Source organism: Phascolarctos cinereus, unplaced genomic scaffold (assembly GCF_003287225.1).
Source record: "Phascolarctos cinereus isolate Bilbo 61053 unplaced genomic scaffold, phaCin_HiC Scaffold_9;HRSCAF=440, whole genome shotgun sequence".
Taxonomy (NCBI): Eukaryota; Metazoa; Chordata; class Mammalia; order Diprotodontia; family Phascolarctidae; genus Phascolarctos; species Phascolarctos cinereus.
The window spans coordinates 176,852,997-176,874,585 of record NW_027556402.1 but is presented as its reverse complement, the minus strand read 5'-3'; the positions used below and the strand labels follow the sequence as shown (position 1 = coordinate 176,874,585).

The 21,589-nt window shown below is 36.0% G+C and overlaps 1 protein-coding gene across 2 annotated transcripts in view; it reads left to right on the top strand.

Moving 5' to 3' along the window:
• Positions 1-21,589, top strand: part of SLIT2 (slit guidance ligand 2) — a 395,951-nt gene that overhangs the window by 280,497 nt on the left and 93,865 nt on the right. For both annotated transcript variants that reach the window (XM_020992637.2, XM_020992619.2), the window contains 6 exons: positions 3,531-3,681; positions 4,946-5,020; positions 8,128-8,271; positions 11,971-12,114; positions 13,906-14,072; positions 16,091-16,223. In XM_020992637.2, the coding sequence (XP_020848296.1) occupies positions 3,531-3,681; positions 4,946-5,020; positions 8,128-8,271; positions 11,971-12,114; positions 13,906-14,072; positions 16,091-16,223 (814 nt within the window). The remainder of the gene's footprint in view (positions 1-3,530; positions 3,682-4,945; positions 5,021-8,127; positions 8,272-11,970; positions 12,115-13,905; positions 14,073-16,090; positions 16,224-21,589) is intronic.

Sequence of the window (21,589 nt, the reverse complement as noted above, 5' to 3'; positions counted from 1 at the left end):
GTCATTTTTTCTCCTCTTTTGCCTTCATATGCTGAAACAGTAGTTTCCTGCAGACTGTCTGCAACTGTTACTTATTCACCTATGACCTCACAATCCCTGCATTTCTGGGACCATGATAGAATTCCACAAAAAGAATGTTGGTGTCTTTCATAAAGGCATCAGAAGTTCACACGGATCCCATATGCTATGAGTAACTTAAGCAGATGTAAGTAGGTTTAAAAGAATAAACAATAAATCTTTACTACTTCAGATTTTTTAATATTATTGAGGCAAATGCTGATTTTGGTCCTAGCTCTTTGAAATGTGTTTCTTCTTTTTTCCTTGCCTGCAAAAATGTGTGTAATGTGTTCTTGGTTTGTTATTTTGCTTTAAAAAAATAAAGCAATGTATATACATATATATTTCATTAATTGATTAGCAATGTACATCAACTAGATGTATCCTCCAACTATCAAGTATTTTTGTCAGTTATTAGTATAAAGGAATTGCCACAGTGTTGGCTGTGAAAGCAATAATTGTACTTTTAAGTACAATAGGTATATACTTGTTCCCTAGCTTAAATAATGAAGAATTGGTTGATTACAGTTTTTACTGAGAACTTGGTGCATTTAAGACATTCATTTTCATTCTTTTGTATATGGTATATTTGGAATAATCGTGGGATGTTTCTGTGTTCTCACATTCATATATTGACTGAATATGGGAAAATTAGCAATGGAAGAGGCACATGATTTAACATCTTTGGCAGTTGTAAAAACCCCTTTATTTTAAAACAGAAATAAACTAGAAGGTGATTGGCTATCTTGTGATTACTCAAAGTAGCAGACCATTTGAGATTAATAATGGGTGGAACAGCTGTATTCTTGTCACTAGAAAGCCTATAAAATAGTCACTATGATTTGCATCCTCGGATGGTGATGTTTCTTCACTGTCTGTCTAATCAGTACCAAGCTGTTCAGATTGCTTAGTTTTGCTTATTTATGTCATTCTTTGATAACAGAGAAAGAGATAAAACAAAGTATTGTACCCTTCATTTGGGGAAGAGAAGAAATTCAAAGTATTCATCTAAAAATTGAACTATGGTTTATGTGTATGCACTCTTTTACTGCCAGTAACTAAAATATAAAAGGTGTTCAAAGGAAATATCAAAGATCATGACTTAGATATAGTCCTACATCTATTCATTTGAACCATTAGGAGAACTGATTAGTCAAAGACAGATCTCATAAGAATATACAGGTCCCCATTTTATTCAAGCTGAACCTGGAAAATCATCATTAGAGCCATCATTGTCAATGGATTGAATGTATACATTGTGTAGCTGAGAAATCTAGCATTCCTGACATTTAAACTATGTTCATGACCATCTTTTGTAGCTATGTTCAGAAACTAAGGACTGGTCTATCGCTGAAACACATCATTCAGCTCTATTTATTCATAAAAGTGGCAAAATAGTTATTCTGTCCTGCATTGTCTAAGCAGCAAGTGTGTTATTTCACTGAACGATATTTGGAAATTAGAATATAATGACCTGTTAGGCCACATGTGAAAGTTTAATTTAAAATCACTGGCTACAGTCTTTCAATATCTGTTGAACCCTTTTTTTTCTTAATTGGTTTAAATGTTCACTTGCTATAGCAACACTATATAGTTTAAGATTTTACATTGACAAATTTATTTTGTAAAATGTTCAAGAAGAGAGAGCACAATGGAGTTAACAGAGGACCAGCTTTGGAGACTGGAAAACATGGGTCCACGTTCCTTGTTCATGTGACCCTGCACAAGTCACTCAGTCAGTTAGTACCCTGGCATTTCTCTGTGACCGTAAATTACAGAATTGTTTATTTGTATCAGTAGAGGGAGTTTCCATTCTGAAAACTCACCGACCAATCAAATTTCAGGTACAGGTCACCAAAATAGAAAGGTATGCTAAAAAATAAATTTGTAATGTGCGTGTTATGCCATTACCCTTTTAAAAAATTATATGAGTATTTAATAGCTAACTACCTTTGAGGTGTCAAGCACTATGCCAGGTGTCTAGGATACAAAAATACAAATGAGAACAGTTCCTGCCCTCAAGGAGCTTACTTTCTAATGGGGACAATCCACATATGTTAGTTGCCAGTACTCAGAAGAGACGCCAGAATTTATGATTCTGTGGTTTCAGTTCTCTCTGCTTCACTGTCAGTATAGGAGTGATAAATTAAAAGGCCACAAAATAAGTGGTCTCATTTTAAGTAAAACGGTTATACTACAGAAAAGATAATAAGTATTACACATAAGAACCCCTATAATGCGTAACCGATTGTTCCCATATAAATGAGAGGGGGGGAAAAGTTAAGCTGCATGCCTTGATTGCAAATAGGATTACTCTTTCCTTCTTGGCTATCTTTACTTTTGCAGGAGTTCACCATTTTGGCTGTAAGTAAAAAGTTTAGTGTCTGAACTAAATCATGGCGGCCTTTCCCAATCCTGATGCACCTCCTACTGTTAGTCTTAGCCTGCGCACCTTTGCTTGAAAAGCCAAAGGTGTTTACAGCTTCTCTCTTTTCTCCCTGGAACAAATCCTCAATTTCTTCCTGGATGTATTCTGAAAAAGGGAAAGGTGTTGCTTCCATTCTGTAGATTGTAAGAAATGGCAAGAGGTCTTTTCAGTGTAGCCCTTTCCTTGTCTTTTCCATAAAGAGGCAATCATAACACTGAACTCTGGCGGTAAACAGTCTGCAAGGAGAATGCATGTCCTTCCTGTACACCGTCTTCCACTGCCAGTCTCTGTTGCTTTTCCCCCTAATTCCTTTGTCTTTCCTCTTGGTCTGATCCTTGGCCTAGTGGATGCCGTAATGATTATGTGGCGAGATTTTCTGTTGTGCTTGATCTAACCATGTGGTTGTGAGGTATGAGTAAAACATGGTTCTGTCAAGCACCATGGAACGTCACGCAGCTTTCTACAGCATGACAAGCTGCTGAGGCTTAAATCAGGATTATACATTTTTAAAACAAAATTTTTAAAAAGAGGGCTTGGTGTATTTTTGAGATTATGTGAAAGGTAGGGAGCCATAAATGAATCCTGAAGACTGAATAATGCCCAGTCAACTGAGAAGGGGGCATTAAAAAGCCCTAAACAAAAGATGACATACAAAGATACACTGATGTCAGTTAAAATCTTTACTCAGAGGAATAATAAACTCTGGGAGAATAAAGAGCAATAATTGTGTGATTAGCTGAGAAGCAGGCTAGATTGGCTCATAACAGGATCAGCAGGAAATACAGCTGTGAAAAGCTCAACTTATTAATGTTATCCTATCATGTGAATCTGGTCACATTTTTTCCCCTAGTGAATTTCAAGCCCTTGCATTAACCCTCTCCTGACACCCTTTTGTCTGTGCCGTATCACAGTACTGACCAAATATTGCCCAAGCTATACACTTGCTGTTGAATTGGAGATGTCTTTATTTTTTTCCTTCCTTCAAAAAAAGAATAATATCTTAAACTTCATGCTCAGTCTCTGTCTTGGTTTGACTCCTCAATAGGCACAGAAGATTATCGATCAAAATTAAGTGGAGACTGCTTTGCAGATCTGGCTTGCCCTGAAAAGTGCCGCTGTGAAGGGACTACGGTAGATTGCTCCAATCAAAAACTCAACAAGATTCCAGATCACATTCCTCAGTACACTGCAGAACTGTGAGTCCATCTCACCCCACACACCACCCCCCACATGATATCTCTTTATATTTTCGTAGTGCTATATTGCTTACAATGGGCTTTTCACATTCATTATTCCATAAGAGGGGCATAACAACAATTCTAGATGATAGGTAGGAGATAAATAGGATCAAAAGACCATATTTAAAGCCAGAAATCACCCTAAAGATAGTCATCCTCCACCCCTCTCATTTTATGGGAAACTGAAAGCAAGGGTGTTGAAGTGCCTTGCCCAGGTTACACAGCAAGCAATTGTCAGAGCCAAGCCAAGAATAGGTGTCTTCTGACTCTAAATGAAGGAATTAATTCAGTGGAAATTACAATGTTCTTGTTGTATTCTCAATAATTAAAATTTCTTCAAATTGATACACTTTGTTATAACCATTGTTCTGTGTAAATTAGTATTTTAGGGAGTATCTCAGTTCATCTCTCTGCCCCTAAGGAGAACTCAAGAAATCAGTTTTCAGCTCATTGTGCAGTTAGCACTAGCAGTGCTAATGGGAGTCACTATTTGGAAATTTCTGTTAATTATGAGAGTTTAATTAGGGGAGACTAATATGATTTTTTTAATTAACTCTTGCTTTGAGTTCAAGGGATGAAAGGCATTATGTGAATATCAAACACTTAACTCTAAATGACAGTTTTCACCAGACCATAGGAATATCCAAACAGTGGGATATTTCAGTGCAGACAAAAAACTGATACTTTCTATGTAAGTATTATATATAGTTAAGAAAACTAGGAATTGGGCAACTTGATTTTTAATTAAATTCTTCTTTCCTTTTTCTGTTTAAAAAAAGTGTGACATAGTATTGCATATTGTTATTTAGTGTTAGTCGTCTAAAAAGACAGTGTTTTGTCCTGTTCCTAGAGTCCTCTACCACTTGCTATCTGTGCCACTCATTTGGCATGCTATCATCTCTTGCCTTGTATTATCGATTATTTCTTTATATGTATGCTTTGTCTTTCAAACAAAATTATGATCTTTGAAGGCAAGAACTTATACTTCTTTGACTCTCTCATGGCTCCAAGTGTTAATACCTTGTACACAGGTACTTGTTAACTGTGTTACACATGAAGAAATTGGGACTCATATGATTTGCCCAGTCACACAGGTAATAAGAGGCAGAGGTGGGATTTGAACCCAGGTCCTCTGGCTGTAAATCCATTGCTAATCAGTAGTGACAGGAATTCTCTTGACTTTTTAACTTGTCATTTGTTTGTTTCTATTTGTGTTTTCTAGCCGTCTCAATAACAATGAATTCACAGTACTGGAAGCTACAGGGATCTTTAAGAAGCTCCCTCAGCTACGTAAAATGTAAGCTTATTTTCTTCATCTTCTTTCCACATGTGTGCATTTCCTCTCAGCATCTTCGAAAATTATGAAATGTGAAAAGTGCCAGCCCAGCAGATAATCAAACCCCCATGAGCTAGCTCTTCTGTGGGTTAGCTTAATGAATGGAGGTCAGAGCTGACTGCTCTTGTTCTCTAAGTCTAGACACGAGCAAAAGCAAGACTTATCATGGCATCTTTGGGCATCTTCTTTTAGACTTAGACAGCTGGTCGGTTATGAAGACACAGCAGGAATGTAGCAATCTAAGCTCATCAGAAATGCACCCAGTAATGTTTTGTAACTTCCTTTACTACTCCCCAAACCATACTGTTAATGCCTCTTTTAGCATATCAAAGAAAAAACATTTGACTTTTTTGCTTCATTAAATTTTCATCAGAAAATAATCAAAATCAAATGATTGGAAAACTGACTTGTTAGCTCATCTACGTCATTCCATGTCCACAATTCATATTGTAAAATAAGTTTACCAACTCAGCAGTTTCAAGATTTTTTTCAAAACAAAAATTTTTGTAGCCTTTAACCTAAATGCTTAGTGAAGAGCTGATATATTCATTAGATGGTATAAAATTGGACATATTCTTTCTAGATATATATTAAATATTAATTTGTTTCTATCTTCTGCCTTATAATGATACATTAATTCTAAGTTGAAATAGATCTTAAGTTTTTAATATAGCACAGTTAATTTTGTGGGTTAATTATTATGTTGGTAATTTTGTGAGTTAATGGAATCAAAAGCCATCTTTATTCTCTTTCACTTGGGGAAATGGGGTAGGGAGTTGGAAGGAAGGCATCATTGAGGAGGTGTTGAATGAATTCATTCATTCATTCTCAACCAAAAAGATACTAAGGGCCTACTGTGTGTAGATCACTCTCTGAAGGAGTAGGAAAGATGCAAAGTTTAGAAAAGATTGTCCTTATGGTTACATTATAATAATATGTTAAGACTTAATCACAGATAATTATAATATCCAATGACTTAGTATAAGGTACTTGATATTTATATGAACTCAGTTATGAAAGGTTATTATTGACTTGGGACATCAGAATAAGCTTCCTAGTATAAGTAACATTTAAATTGGATGGATAAGTATAAATAGGCAAAAGAGGAGAGAATATAGGAAACAGGATGAACAAAACTGTGGCGGCAGAAAAATTCATGGTGTCTAAGGACTAGTAATACTCTCTAGTATGATTGGAGCATAGAGTACCCAAATGAAAGTGACATGAAGTAATTGTGAAAGACAAAGTGGTGCTAAGTTATGTAGGAACTTGGATATGAGATAAAGAAGTATGCTCTTTAATGGGCACAAGTTTTTGACCAGAGGTTTGACATGGACATATCTATGTGGAAGGAAAATTTGTTGTGGCAGTACTTATGGATTCAATAAACATTTACTAATTCAATTCAATAAATATTTGTTTAGCACCTACTATCTGTGAAGTATCTAAGGGTGCTAGCATTGGAAATGTAAAGTAGAAATAGCCCCTTCCCCTGGGGAGCTTACATTATACTGGGAAGAATTGGCAAATAATTGGATGTGTGCCAGGAGGAAAGTATGGAAAATGATGCTGAGGTTTTGAGGTTGAACAATTGGTGGGATGGTAGTAGAAATAGAAGTCTTGAGATTTGGCAGGTCTAAGACAGAATATAATGAATTCACTTTTAGACATATTGTATTCAAGGTTACAGTAGGAGATAGAGCTATCCAATTGGCAGCTGGATATGAAGAACATATATTTAGGAAAAATATCTAAGGCAACATTACAGAGATTTAGGAGTCATTTTAGAGGTAAAAATTGAACCCATGGAAAATTATGAGATTATCAAGAGAGAGTAGGAAAGGAAAGGAGAAAAAAAAAAGATTGTAGAATAGATTGGAAAGAGGATTCAGGAAGATCTGCTAAAGAGTTATTGTATTAGGATTTATTAAGTGCTTACTTTGTACCATGAACTATGTTAAGCATTGAAGATACAAAGAAAGGCTAGAGTTTCTCTGCCAAGAAGAAAAGTTTCTATTTGAACCTATGAATAATATAAAGTTGCTAGAAATCATTGATAACAGTACTTTGCACATGACAAGACCCCTACTTTAGAAAAATCACTCTGGCAAGTGAGAAGAAAATGAATTGGAATAGGCAGAGACTTAAAGAAGGGAGGCCATGTGGAAGACCATGGCAATAATTCAGGAAAGGTGTTATGGGAGCCTTAACTAGAGTTATGGCTGTATGAGTTGACAAAAAGGGAGATAGATCTTTGAAAGGACAATTTCAGTAGAGTGGTGGGGACAAAAGCAAGTAGAGTTGAAGTGAAGGCAATAGACATAGGCATCTCTCTCATAGAGATTAATAAATGGGAAGTACCATTAGAAAAGACAAGGAAAGTGCTTAATTATTTGTCCAGTCAGAAAGAAGGGAAAACTGAAAGACAAATTCCTGAAGGACTATAGAGAAAATAAACTAAAGGTCACAGGTAGAGGGATTAAGAGAGGCAACATGGTATAATTAAAAGAGCATTGAACTTGGAATCCAGAAAAGCATAGGTTTGAATTCAGTGCTAAGCTATACAAATTTAAGGGGAAAAAAGCAATCCCTCCTCTCTAAGAGTTTGTATTCTAATGGATGAATATAACACATAAAAGGGAACTGAAAAGTGAAGGGAGGAGGGTGGAAGAGAGTACCCACCTGGGGGCATTGTAGCAAAGTCCAGAGTCAGATACTGAGCCAATTGAGGAATGAAGGATGGATGGCCTGAGCCTTTCCTCAGAATGAAGGTCCTAGGAAGAACTCACCAATGGAGAAAATAATTGTAAGGATTAGAGGGACCTTGAGAGCAAAAAGGCAGCTGAGGCATGGTGGCAGGTATCAGAACTGGAGCCAGGGGAGAAATGAAGGATAACTAGCTTCTTAGGTACACACACACACACACACACACACACACACACACACACACACACACACACAGAGAAATAGTATACAATTCTTCTTCAATATATGTTATTTTTGATGTCCATTAATAATCATGAAGAAATCCCCAACTGTTTTTCTTTATCACATTGATTTTCATTTAGAAACTTCAGCAACAATAAGATCACAGATATTGAAGAAGGAGCATTTGAAGGAGCCTCTGGTGTAAATGAAATTCTTCTCACTAGTAACCGATTGGAAAATGTTCGCCATAAGATGTTCAAGGGATTAGAAAGCCTGAAAACTCTGTAAGCATCCTTGTTTTCATTGTAACTTTTTTTTGTGAATAATTGTCTTTTTCACACATGGAGGTAATTTAAAATAGGCAAACATTCATTCAGCAGCCACTGGTTATGCACCTACTGTGTACATATTCCCTTGCTAGAAGAGGTACAGAAATTTATGTTCGACAAGAATTTATTAATCATATAATACCTGGCAAAGCAATATGCTAGATACTAAAGAGTCAAAAATGGAAATTAATGTGGTCTCTGTTTTCTACAAGCTCATAATTTAGTAGGAAAATAAAACATTTCCTTGCTGAATTGCTATTATGTCACCACATGATTGTGTGGAGATAATAGTGCATTCTTAAAGTCTATGGCAGTGGATTGCAACTTATAGCAGTTGTACCAAGTGCAAAAGGTTTTAAAGACATGCCTGCTGATAAGTTGTATGTCTCTTTTTGTAGATAGATAGATCAATAGACAGATAGATAGACAGACCACCATTAGTTAAGTATTTACTGGATTCCAGGTGCTGTGATAAATAGTGCTGGGTGTACAAATATAATCAGGAAAGATGGTCCCTGATTTCAAAGAGCCTACGTGTAGAAGCAATACATAAAAAGGAAGATGGAAAGGACTGAGATATGGATGGATGGCATGGTATAGAGATGACCAGGAAGTGAATTGATAGCCCATTTCCTGGCAAGATAAGGACCAATCTGGCTAAATTCAGAAAGGCCTAACCTAAGGTTAACTATAATATGATAATTTTTTCAGCCACAGAAATCATGGAAAACCATTTATTGAGGCTAGTACTCTGATCTGAAATTTTTTTACTGGACCTCTGATTTTATTGATATTGGGAGCTTCAGTTTCCCAAATATGATCCAGGTCACTGCTCTCTTCATGTTCAATCCTATGCACAGCTGTTTTTCCATCAGTGGTACCTGTCCATGAGGCATGGAAACTAGAACTATATTCCTGCTCCCTTCTCAGTTCCCTCTCTCCTTCCTGATCTACATAGTTTTTGGAAGATCCTCCACGCAATTGAAGAACTGAGGCAGTGCATCAATCACAATGAAACTCTAGACAAGATAAAATCTGGAGAAAGAAAATAATGTCAAAGAGAACACATACCATCCTAAGGCTTAAGGCATCAAGCCTATAGCTGGTTCACCTATGTCCTAACTCATTGTTTTAAATATCACGACATTCCCTGTAATGATTAAGCACGTCATCTGAGTTTCTGGTTCTTGCCTGCTTTAAGCAAGAGTAAATAGCTGTGATCATGATGAATGATGAGGATGCTCCATAAAGAAGATTGGCCTAAACTTTCACACCCATATTGACTGGGGAAAAGCTCTCAAATTATTCCAATTAATCTGACCAGACATGATAATACATTTCTGTAATATCTGTGTGCTTACTTCTTTGCAGACTCCTCTTTCTCACTGACCCATGTGTATATTGGGGCTAACCTAAAGAGCTTTCTCCCTTGAGGAGCCCTGCACACATCTTTCACCATACTATGATATGCCTCAGTTACATTATGCTTCAGTAGAATAGATTGGAATCTAACCACCATGTAAGCAATGTATACATGGTAAAATTCTTTCTAAGCACCAAACAAAGGCAAATTATATGTCTAGGTTGTGCAGTAGATAGAGCACTGGAATTGGAGTCAAGAAGACCTGAGTTCAGATGTGAACTCAGTCACTTAGCAGCAAGTAACTTAACCTCTCTCTGCCTCAGTTTCCTCATCTCAAAACAGTGGTAATTATTGTACCTACCTCCTACAGTTATTGCCAGCCCAAAATAAAATAATTTCTTTAAAACACTTTGCAAAAATTAAAGCACTCTACAAATGCTAGCTTTAATTATTAATTGCAAATGAACTTTTAGAACACAACCTATTTGTAAGTTGGATATGTATGTATGTATGTATGTATTTTTTTCTCTAGACTATATCACCAATTCTTACTTAATGGGAATTCTTCCATGATCCTCCTGCCTTTTCCTCTGTAATTATCCATGTAACTAACAGATGATGAAGCCGTTCATTCTCAAACTTTTCTCTATCCTTCCCACTATAGTTCTCATTGCCTCGGATCTCTGTTATTTCTCCTCGGCCTACTAATTGAATGAGAATGTATGAGTAGGTTATGAAGATCAACTCTGGCATTGACTCTTGCAGCCCTAGATCTAGAATGCTATGATTCTAATTTCAAAATGTTCAAGAGAGCTGAATTAACCAGATCATGGTAGGACCCAGGCCACAGTCCTTTCAAGACCCTGGTTCATTCTTGTTTTGCTTTTCAGCATTTATGATTGCTAGAGCCAAGCAGCTATATTTTTCTGGAACTGAATAGAAACACTATTTAAGTTATGGGTAGTGCAATGGACTGAGCACTAGGGCCTGCAGTCAGGAAGACCTGAGTTCAAATCCAGACTCAGACACTTACTAGTTGTGTGACCCTGGACAAGTCACTTTATCCTGTTTGCCTCAGTTTTCTCATCTTACAGATGAGGAAGAAATAGTAAACCATTCCAGTATCTTTGCCAAGAAAACCCCAGATGGGGTCACAAAAAGTTGGACACGACTGAGGCAAACAACTAAACAACAACAGAATTTCTTCTCTAGTACAGTTTCAGCTCGATGGCTTTTGAAATCCCTTCCAATTCTGAAATTCTTTGATTCTAGATCTTCACATCTTTTGATGATTGAAGATAAATGACAGGGCATTCTTTTAAAATAAATTTCAAGCTATATCTCCCCCTTTTCTAGAGAGGGGGGACAGCCAAACTGTGCACTATCCCCTATTACTTGCTTTTAATAATATAGTCAAAATGGCAAAGTGAATAAATCCCTAGGCTTTGAATCTGGAGAACAGTTTCAAGTACCACCTCTGTCTATGTGACTCCAGACAAATCATTGAAATTCCAGGTGCCTCAGACATCCTCCCAGGATTTACTCATTAAGGTGCATAGGATTTCCTGCTGATAAAAGCGCGTATCTCTTACGTATTGTATAATGATATAAAGACATTCAACCTTTTACCATGTTTCATATCAGTATCCATGAAGTTAGGATAACAGTTCGTTTTGGTAATTGAGATGTATTCTCTGTGTACAGGAATGTTTTTAAATGCATCTCAGGGAAGTGCAATCATGCCCCTGTTTTAATATTTTAGTATATTATATCATTTATTTAGTGGCATGAACAGGAAAATTGGTTTTTTAAATGATGCAGGAATATATGAAGAATATCACAATAATCAGCCAAAATTTTACCTCTAAAAAGACTTCTCAGTCAAGAGATAAACAATTCAGCTGCTTTATGGGCAGAATCACTTTTGTTGCAATGTTATAAAAAGCTCATTATAAGAAATCATGATTGCAACAGCATAGTAATAATAATATATGGTAATAAACATTGGAATCTTACTAATGAAATTCTTATAATCAAGTATAATTCTTTTTATGACAGTAGCACTGGAAATAAGAGTGTAGTTATAGCTATATTAAACTCAGACATAATACTGTTTTTTGCAGTGTTTCACTAATAAGCACTATGCTTGTGGCTTATCAATATACTTCTTATTAATAAATTATACAGAAAATAACAATGAAATTCTATAGGACGGGTTTGTTCTAGGTCTCTGTTAGATACAATGTCAATATGATTTTTTATTTCTGTAACAATGTCCTTTTTTTTTTCAGGATGTTGAGAAGTAATCGCATAACCTGTGTAGGAAATGACAGTTTCATAGGACTCAGTTCCGTACGTTTGCTTTCTTTGTATGACAATCAAATTACAACAATTGCTCCAGGAGCGTTTGATACCCTTCACTCCTTATCCACATTGTGAGTATTGATGGTAATTTATTTATTGATTGAATTAGCCAATTGAAGATTTAGTTACATATTTTCAATAATGTCTCAGTAGCAATATGATGTCCTCATTAGGCATAGATAATAATAATAAAAAAAAAAGTATTACTAAAAATTCAGTGTCCAAGACACCACTGCTACTTAGGGGCTTGTGCGTTTTTCTTAAAAAGTGGAAAATTGATGGATTTTGCTTATTTTAACTCTAAAACTACACTGACTTCTATACAAAAATGTAGATCGCTTCTTTTAATCAAGTAGAAATGTGACAAGACAGATGAATAAATCAGTCTAACCAATGGAACTATTTCTACATCTTATAACATGATACTACTGAAATAGAAAAGTTGTTAGCATACTCCCCAACCCAATAATTTACATTGACTTGATTATTTATAATGTAAATAAAGTTGGTAAGGTGGGTCATAAAAGTAATTCTCAGTGTGGAGTTATTATATTGAAAAGAGAACCTAGCCGGGACAGTGGAAGCCATGTTAGATTTAGGGTCAGAGGACCTGGATCTTAATCCCACCTCTCATATTGACCAACTGGGAACCCTAGAGAATGCGACTCCTCTTCCCTGATGCTCAGGTCTCTCACTCTTAAAGTGAGGGGGAGGGATTCGATACCCTTAAAGGTCCCTCCCAACCCTACAAGTCCTAAGCCAAGCAGGCTTGGGAGCAAGTTATTAGTGAAATATTTCCTAAAGTTTGAAGAAAAGAATTTTCATAATCTCAGAAAAAAGAGTTGGGGATGAGTGTGCTGCTGCCTCTCAGAGATTATTTGTGTATTGTGTGCCTACAACTTAATTCATACCTTGTATAGTGTGTAACAGTAGTGTTGGAAATAACTAATTTCCAAGCAGTGGTTTGCATCTAAATATATTGTTATAATTTAATAGGTAGGAAATAAAGGTTACTGTAAAGGATGGAAAAGGGAAAAAAAAATTTGTTTCACATAACTCAAGTCACTAACAGAATTATTTCTGAGGGAAGCATCCATCAGTAAAGCACTTAATCCTCTTTCCACATGAAATGTGACATTTTACACCTAGTGACTAATTTGTGCATATTAAAGATGGCATGTTTATAAATAATGGAATTGTCAATAGGTTTGTGTTCAAGTGGTGAGATGCCAAAAGTATTGGGATTTGTAGAAGTAAATTCATTTTTATAACTGGCATGTAATCAACTCAGCTGTCACTTTAGATGGGAAACCTATTCTCTGGAGCAAATAAGAGATGGAAATCTTGAGATGACAAATTAATGAAATAGCTGTTGTCAGGTTAAACCCAATAATATAAAGTAATCAGCCTTCATCTTTATATTGAATTACCGCATTATCAGTGCAGGATAGTTTGACAGCAAGTCAGATCTCAGACAAGTTTAAATTACTTCTAAATGAGATATATCAAGATACACTGCATAAATCCAAAATTGCTGCCTTCAACTTTATTTTTTGTATAGAATCACTTGAAGGATTTTCTACTGGGATTTTTTTTCTCTCCCAAGTATAAATGGAATGTTTGAGCCAGGGAAAATACATCTCGTATGTGGTGTATACCTGTGTATAAATGAGAGATGGGAAGAATATAGAAGCAATTCAAAAGATTTACCCCCAACTCTCTGCATTCTACAATCTTCTCTTCTCAGGAACTAAACTAGTAGGCTCCAAGAAAGGCTTCCTGTCTTTATATTAACATACTGTGCTTTGTGAAAAAATAAAGTTGCATAACTAAATTGTGAATTGTTTATATATGGTTCTTAGAAACCTCTTGGCCAATCCTTTTAACTGTAACTGCTACTTGGCTTGGTTGGGAGATTGGCTTAGGAAGAAACGCATTGTAACAGGAAATCCTCGATGTCAGAAGCCTTACTTCCTAAAAGAGATTCCAATCCAGGATGTTGCAATTCAAGATTTTACTTGTGATGATGGTAAGAAATATAGATGTTCATTTGTGCGCTTCCATTCATTCATTCTATGTTCTTGTGTACTCACTTGTTATGTGCAGTTTTATATCATAATTAGTTCCTTATATGTCCTCTTCTGTACTAAACTGAAACTCTGTGAGGGCAGGAACAATGTCTTATCTGAACTATTTCTCTAAAGCCTAGTCCTTAGTACAGTGTGCTGAGCATAACAGGTACTTAGAAATGTTAATTATATGGAATTAATTCATATAGTATTTTTAAGGGTCTACTATGTACAAGGCTCTATGCCACATATTTGGTCAATGAAACTTTCACATGGCTGGTTTCTTTGCTTTCATGCTTTCAAAATTAACCAAGATAATATTCAATTAGGAAATATTTCTTTTCTATGACAAGGTCACATATCTAAGCAGCTAAGTATATACCCAGAAGTGTTGGTGCTTTTAAAATTCCATCAACTGTACTTTTACATGTGATTTTGTTTCTGAATATTTAACAAGACTACTTTCTAATATTTATTTATACTGCTGTGTTGGCAGTGTGGCCTAGCACTCTTAAAAATGCAGATGCAGATGTAAGTCCTGGTCCTAGCTCTCTGCCACTATCTGAGTCCAGCTTAAAAAGTTTTCTAGGCCTCAGCTTCTACTGTTACACTTCCAAATTTCAGTGAGTCTACAATCTCATGAATATGCTTAATCTCATCAAGATTGCAGTAGATCCAGGACATCTCATCCTATTCACCTTTAGGTTTCTTTATGTGAAAGTGAGATAGAATGCCCCAAGTCCCTTCCAGCTCTCAGAGATTCCATGATTCTACAATGATATCTATGTAACTAACATAGCTTCAAAAATGCTTTATTGTCTCAATGATTGGAAATTATTCTTTCAGCTATTCTTTTGTGTTACCTTCACCAAGTCAACATATATATGTAGAGTAGGAACAATAATAATAGAATTATGTACTTCATAAGGCTACTGTGAAGAAACTACTTTGTAAATCTCAAGGGATCATATTCATGTGAGCTACAGCTTCTCCATCAAAGGGCTGCTTAAAAATAAAAATGTTGATTAATCTAACAATATGTGTGTATAGCGAAAATAATGACAATGCTTCTAAGAGCTATGAAAGACACAGAAGCCCATAGTTCTGGTCTCAGCTCTATCACTATGTGATCTTAGGAGAGCTAATTGAACTCTTAACCTTGGGTGCATCACTTGCTAAATAGAGGTAAATGAACTTGCCCTACCTACCTCAATCAGTTGTTGCAAAGAGAAAATAAGATGTAATATATGTGACAAAATGTTATAGGCTATAAAGTATAGCATAAATGGGAAATTATCATTAGTAGTGATATCATTATTGACAAATTAAATACCAGTTGTTGATTCTTTCATCTTGTAAGTATATTTTTTTTTAAATTCAGCATAGGATAACGCACATACAGAAAATAATTGACAACATGTTTACAGCTAGGTCTTGATTAGTGCAAATAATGAATCTCATGAAATAGTTGGATTGTTTGAATTCACACTGAAGTTTCATTGGGCTAGAAGTAGCTTCTATTTATATAATTTTAATTTGGAATCATTTAAATTTGAATATTTGCAGTCACTTTAGGGGCTTCATTATCTTCACTAATTGGAACCTAACTGTACTCTCTCCATTACTGATTTTGCTTTAGTTTAGTTTATTTGTTTCTATAAATCTATGTTTAATTCTTACAAGTAGCTAAACAAAGATATCACATGAGAAGCTGCTATAGACATTTTGGGTTTATTTGGAGTTCTGCTTTAAAAGGTTATAAAAAAAAGGATTATGTAAAATTCCTGGTGTCTTTTGAAATGCAATGTATATAAATAAGTGTTCAGTGGTAGCTTAATGTTCTGTGCCTTTAGAGATCCTGTGGTATAAAATGGTAGTGTTTGTTAAATAGAATTAAGTAGATTAAGTTCCTGCTGGCTATAAAGTCGTTTTCAAAGATATAAAACTTGGCATATTTGTGTTTCCTCTGGCAAATCAGGAAATGATGACAACAGTTGTTCTCCACTGTCCCGCTGCCCAGCAGAATGTACTTGCCTTGATACTGTGGTCCGATGTAGTAACAAGGGACTGAAAGCCTTGCCCAAAGGAATCCCAAAAGATGTCACTGAACTGTAAGTAAGCCCCATACTTTCCTTTCCTTAATTTCCAAGGCCATATTTTCTCTCAGGTGTTTGTAGCACTTTGAGTTGAATACGACCAAAGAAGGTTCATGTACCAATCAAATGGAATTCCCTGGTTCCACCTAGAGATACTAAAGAAAAATAGTGAATGGATGTAGGACAGAAGAAAACCCATACTGTCAACAGCATGTTGTCTTTGCATTAGAACAATCAGCTGTATATTACTTTGGGGCATATGGTATAACGAAAAGTTATTATTGTTCAGTTTTTCAGTTGTGTCTGACTCTTCATGACCCCGTTTAGGGTTTTCTTGGCAAAAATGCTGGAATGATTTGCCATTTCCTTCTTCAGCTCATTTTACAGATGAGGAAGCTGAGACAAACAGGGTTAAGTGACTTATCTAGGGTCTCACAACTAGTAAGTGTCTGAGGCCAGATTTGAACTCAGGAAGATGAGTCTTCCTGACTCCAGGCCTGGTGTTCTAGCCACTTTGCCTCCTAGTTGCCCTATAGTGGAAAGACCCACAGGCTAAGTAAGCTGACTTAAGTTTAAGTCTTGGCTGTGCCATATACTAGTACTGTGACAATAGTAAGGTAACTTAGTGTCTTTCCTCAGTTATAAAAACAAAAAACAAAAAGAAGAGGATGATTTCCAAGATCGTTCCACCTCAGTTATTCTATGCATTGTATTTAAAATGGGAAATGAGCAGCTGGTTAGGAAGATGGTGTCTGAGAATGGGGTTTGGAAGGGAAGTTTCCTGGATAGGGATGGTAAGAATGCATTTGCCTGAGGTCTTAAAAACGTTATCAGAAGGTCTTTAAATGGAACAGAGGGAAGAAGAAAACTTCCTAATTATAGCCACAAAGCTAAAGTGTATCGAGTAGCAACAGTGTAGAAAGAAGGCTAACAGCAAAGAGGAGCCCAGGGAACAAAAGGACCCAATAATAAAACACATAGCCTCACATTTCTATAAAGAACTGCACAAAGTATGATTAACAAGAGTAATTTATTTGGAGTTAGAGGACCCAGATTTAAATCCCAGACCTTAACTTTCAGTTATCAATAGGCATTTATTAAGCTGCTATTCTGTACGAGGCACTGTGCTGGGGATACAAAAAAAGGCAAAAGACAGCCCCTGTTCTCAAGAACACAGTTCTCACAATATAATGGGGAAGAGAATGTAAAGACAATGTCCCCATAAGCTATATACAGAGTAATTTAGAGATAATCAGCAGAGAGAAGGGGCTAGCATTAGTAGCTAGTTTTATGGTTGTTCAGTTGGGTCCAACTCTTTGTGAAACCCCATTTGGGGTTTTCTTGACAAAAATACTGGAATGGTTTGTCATTTTCTTCTCCAGTGGATTAAGGCAAACAAAGGTTAAGTGACTTGCCCAGGGTCATACAGCTAGTAATTGTCTGAGGCCAAATTTTAACTTGGGAAGATGAGTTGTGTTGACTTCGGGCCCAGCACTCTATCCACTGTGCCACCTAGCCAGATGCCTACTTTGGGAAAATTATTTCATTTTTCTAGGCTTCAGTTTCCTCATCTCTAAAATGAAGGAGTCATCCTAAATAGCTTACAAGAACCCTTAGAGCCATAGATCTAAGACACGATATTTAAATCTGACGGATACAAATATAGAGATATCCTAATAAAAGGAGGCCAATCTGAGATTGCAGGTTTCATTGAGTGGGATAAGACTGACTACCAAAATATGATTTTGTGTGTGTACTCATAGCCCACCCTCTGGGGCTGTATTTTGCAGAGCAGTCCCAGATCTGAATTAGTAAAGGGAGTTCCCTTCATTGAGATTTCCTTACAGCAATAAAATCAAAGGTCTCCTACCCACTGCCACCCTAGTGTTCATGTGAAGATGAATATCTGGGAATCAGAGTGGAGGTAGAAACAGAAGTGATTTTGTCAGTTGAATAAATTAGGGGAATGCTATACAGATAGTTTGCCTAAATGTTAGCAAAGCATTTGATAAAGTATCTCATACCAATCTTGTGGAAAAGATGAAGAGATGTGGAGAGACTGATAGTACAGTTAGGTAAATTCGGAACCCCTTGAATGACTGAACCAAAAGAAGAGTCCCTAATCAGTTGATGTCAGCTGGAAAAGCTCTAGTGGATTGCCCCCGAGATCTGTGGTTGGCTTTGTACTGCCTAAAACTTTTATCAGGGATTTAGATGAAAGCACAAGTGGCATGCTTATCACATTTACAGGTGATTCAAGGCTAAGAGCAATAGCTAACATGCTGGATGAGAGTTGGAATTAAAAAAGATTTTGACAGTCCAGCATATTGGGTCAAAAATAAAATCAAATCAAATTTAGCCAGTATTAAATAGTATTACATCTAATTCACAAAACCAGTTTTGCAAGAACAAGACAGAGGAGGCATGGCTGGACAGTGGTTTATCTGAAAAAAAGATCTGGGAGATTTCTTGGACTGCAAGCGTTCAATGTGGCTCATAACGGTAGGCAAGAAAGCTAATGGAGTCAGGCTTTATTGAGGAAGATAGTGCTTCCCTAAAAAAGAATGGATAATTCCTCTGTACTCTCTCCCCACCTCAAATCCCTTCAGACTACATTATGTTCAGTTCTGGCATCTCTTTTAGAGAGGATATAAAACAAGTCTCTTCCCTTGTCTGGACCTCTGTTTTCTTATCTGTAAAATGGAGGAATTTAAGCACACATATTATACATGCAATGAATATGAAAATGGAAATTTAAAGAACAAGAAAACTGAATCAAATATTGTGTAATCATAATGATCAAGCTAGGAAATGAGCTGTGAATGATCCTAACTTCACCTCTCCTTTCTTTGAAGAGGTGGAAGATGATATATGTGGGATGTTCCATGTGTTGTCATATGTGGTCAGTGTGTGGTGGGGTTTGCTAAACTGTTTTGTTTTTTTAATCCTTGTTACAAGGAAAGGCTTAACTCACTGGATAGGGGAAAAGTCATGTGTATTAGGAAATAAAAAGCAAAAGATACCAGGAAACTAACCGCAAAATAAGATACGATAAAAGACTCAGCTTCATGTAGTAGCTAGGGAGCCAGTCGCAGAATCAGAATGACCTGGGTTCAAGTCCCATCTCTGACACTGCCTGGGTGACACTTTTCCCCATATAATTCTCTAAGACTATCAGTTTCAACACAGTTGCAAATCTCCATTGGTAGAAGAGGTTTCTCTGGGAGACCTTCCAGTGAAATCACAAAGCCAAGCAAAAAATAAAAGAAAATGAGAGGGGGGTCAGACTAAAGATAATCCTTAAAGTTCCTTATATCTCTCAAGGCTTTCATCCTATTCTATAAGAACAGCCTTTCCACTTATAGCTCCTATTTTTTTTTAATCAATAACAGCGTATTTGACTTAAGTCATTTAAGATAAAATACAGTGATTCAAAAGAGTTACTTAATTGTTAGATTCCACTTTGTTTCATTTATAATTCTGCAGATTTGCATTTGACCTGTTCTTTATAGTTTCCTGGGATCATAGATCTAAAGAGAGAAGGGACCTCTGAAGCCGTCCAGTCCAAACCTCTCATTTAAGAGATTAAGAAGTAGAGGCCCAAGGAACTTAAGTTGTTTGTCCAAGGTCACAGAGGCAGTAATCATCAAAAGTGGGATTTGAAACCAGATTTTCTAACTCTAGAGGCAGTGCATTTTCCCTGCTGCAATGAATTTTGCCTAAGCATAAAATAGCATGGAGAAATCCCTTAACTGTCTTTCATTTCCATTCTTTTAAAGTTTTCAGTACTTTTTCCGTTTTATTAATTGCAACAATGAATAATAGCCTAAATATGTACATTTTAAAATATCTTGTCCTCCCAGATAACATTTGATAACTACAATGTACATGCATTTCTTCTCAAATGTATCTTCCTGAACTTTAGCACTTAAGTGACAGAATTGTTATGTGTAGAAGCAGTGACCTATTATAATCAGGGCTTCAGTGGTCCCCACATTGTACCATCCCTCTCTACCAGATGGTCCCTGTCCTTTTACTTGACTTCCTCTGAAGAACGCAGGCATCAGCTTTAGAAATATTAACTCATTCATTCATTCAGCAGATATTTACTGAATGCATATATGGGAAATCATAGATGATTTAAATCTATTTACTATGCACTTCTTTTGAGTGTCATATACACTAATGTTTCTGCACAAAATAAACATAATGCTTTCTACTAAAATATTTTGCACATGTAATGGAAATATGTAGTCATATATGCTGATATGAATTTTTATATGCAAGCAACTTACTCCTATAGCAGAATCAAATTCCACTGACAAGATCCTTTATGTGAGTGAAATAATACTAAATTATTACATAATTTGGCACAAATATAAGTAGATGTTTCTGGACAAGTATGGACAAATGGTTTCTATTATTTTTAATCATTGTCATATAATTTCCCCTTAACGTTATTTAACATCTAGATTTCAATACCACACACTGAATATTTCTGACTTTCCAGTAAGGCTCTAATAAAGACTCAAAATACCTCTCTCTTTCTCAAGTATGTATGATCCTGTCTCCCTCTAGTGGCTTCAACCCACAGAGAGATGATGAAAGAACAGAAGGAAATAAATTTTAAAAAATAATAATAATAAGGCCAAAGTAATGGGCAGAGAGCAGAAAACTTGTGTGGGGCTAAGAAGGAATCATGACTGATGTCCCATTTGTATACAAATATCTATTATGGGTTTCAACATCTTATATGTTGTTTTTGTAACAGTTTTCATTTTTAAGTACTGGGATCAAATTTTTATCTTAAGAATCTTCTCACAGTTACTCCTCCATATATTAAAAAAAAAATACCAGCCTCAGCTTTCACTCTGCAGCTTTTCCACAACAGTAAAGTAGGAGTTGTGACATGTCCAGCATGCCAAAACTGTTTGTAGACACATTCACAGCCAGATGGCTTGTGTTGTTCAAAGATATCTGCATCATTCAGCATCCATATTCTAAGAAAGAACAGATTGTGGGAGAAGATGTGGCCTTTGGACCAAGATGTAGAAATGAATTTTCTTTTCGCATGAATTTTATCTTTTATTTATTTTTCTAGTTTGACGGATAGGATAGGAACTAGACTAGAAATTTCATTGGCATAAGGACTTTCTAGATGAAGATTAGGCTAAAATTCTATCAATATTTCCTTTGATTTTGTTTGGCTCTGACAGGACACGGCACATACAAATGTATTTGTTTACATGGCTATTTTTTCACCATATGTAGGCTTTCTTTGTATATTTGACAAGTTTCAGGTTGCATTGTTGAATACTCAACTACAGTTCGTTGACATCTCCTATTAAAATTACTAATAATTTAGCAGGTATTTGTAAAAT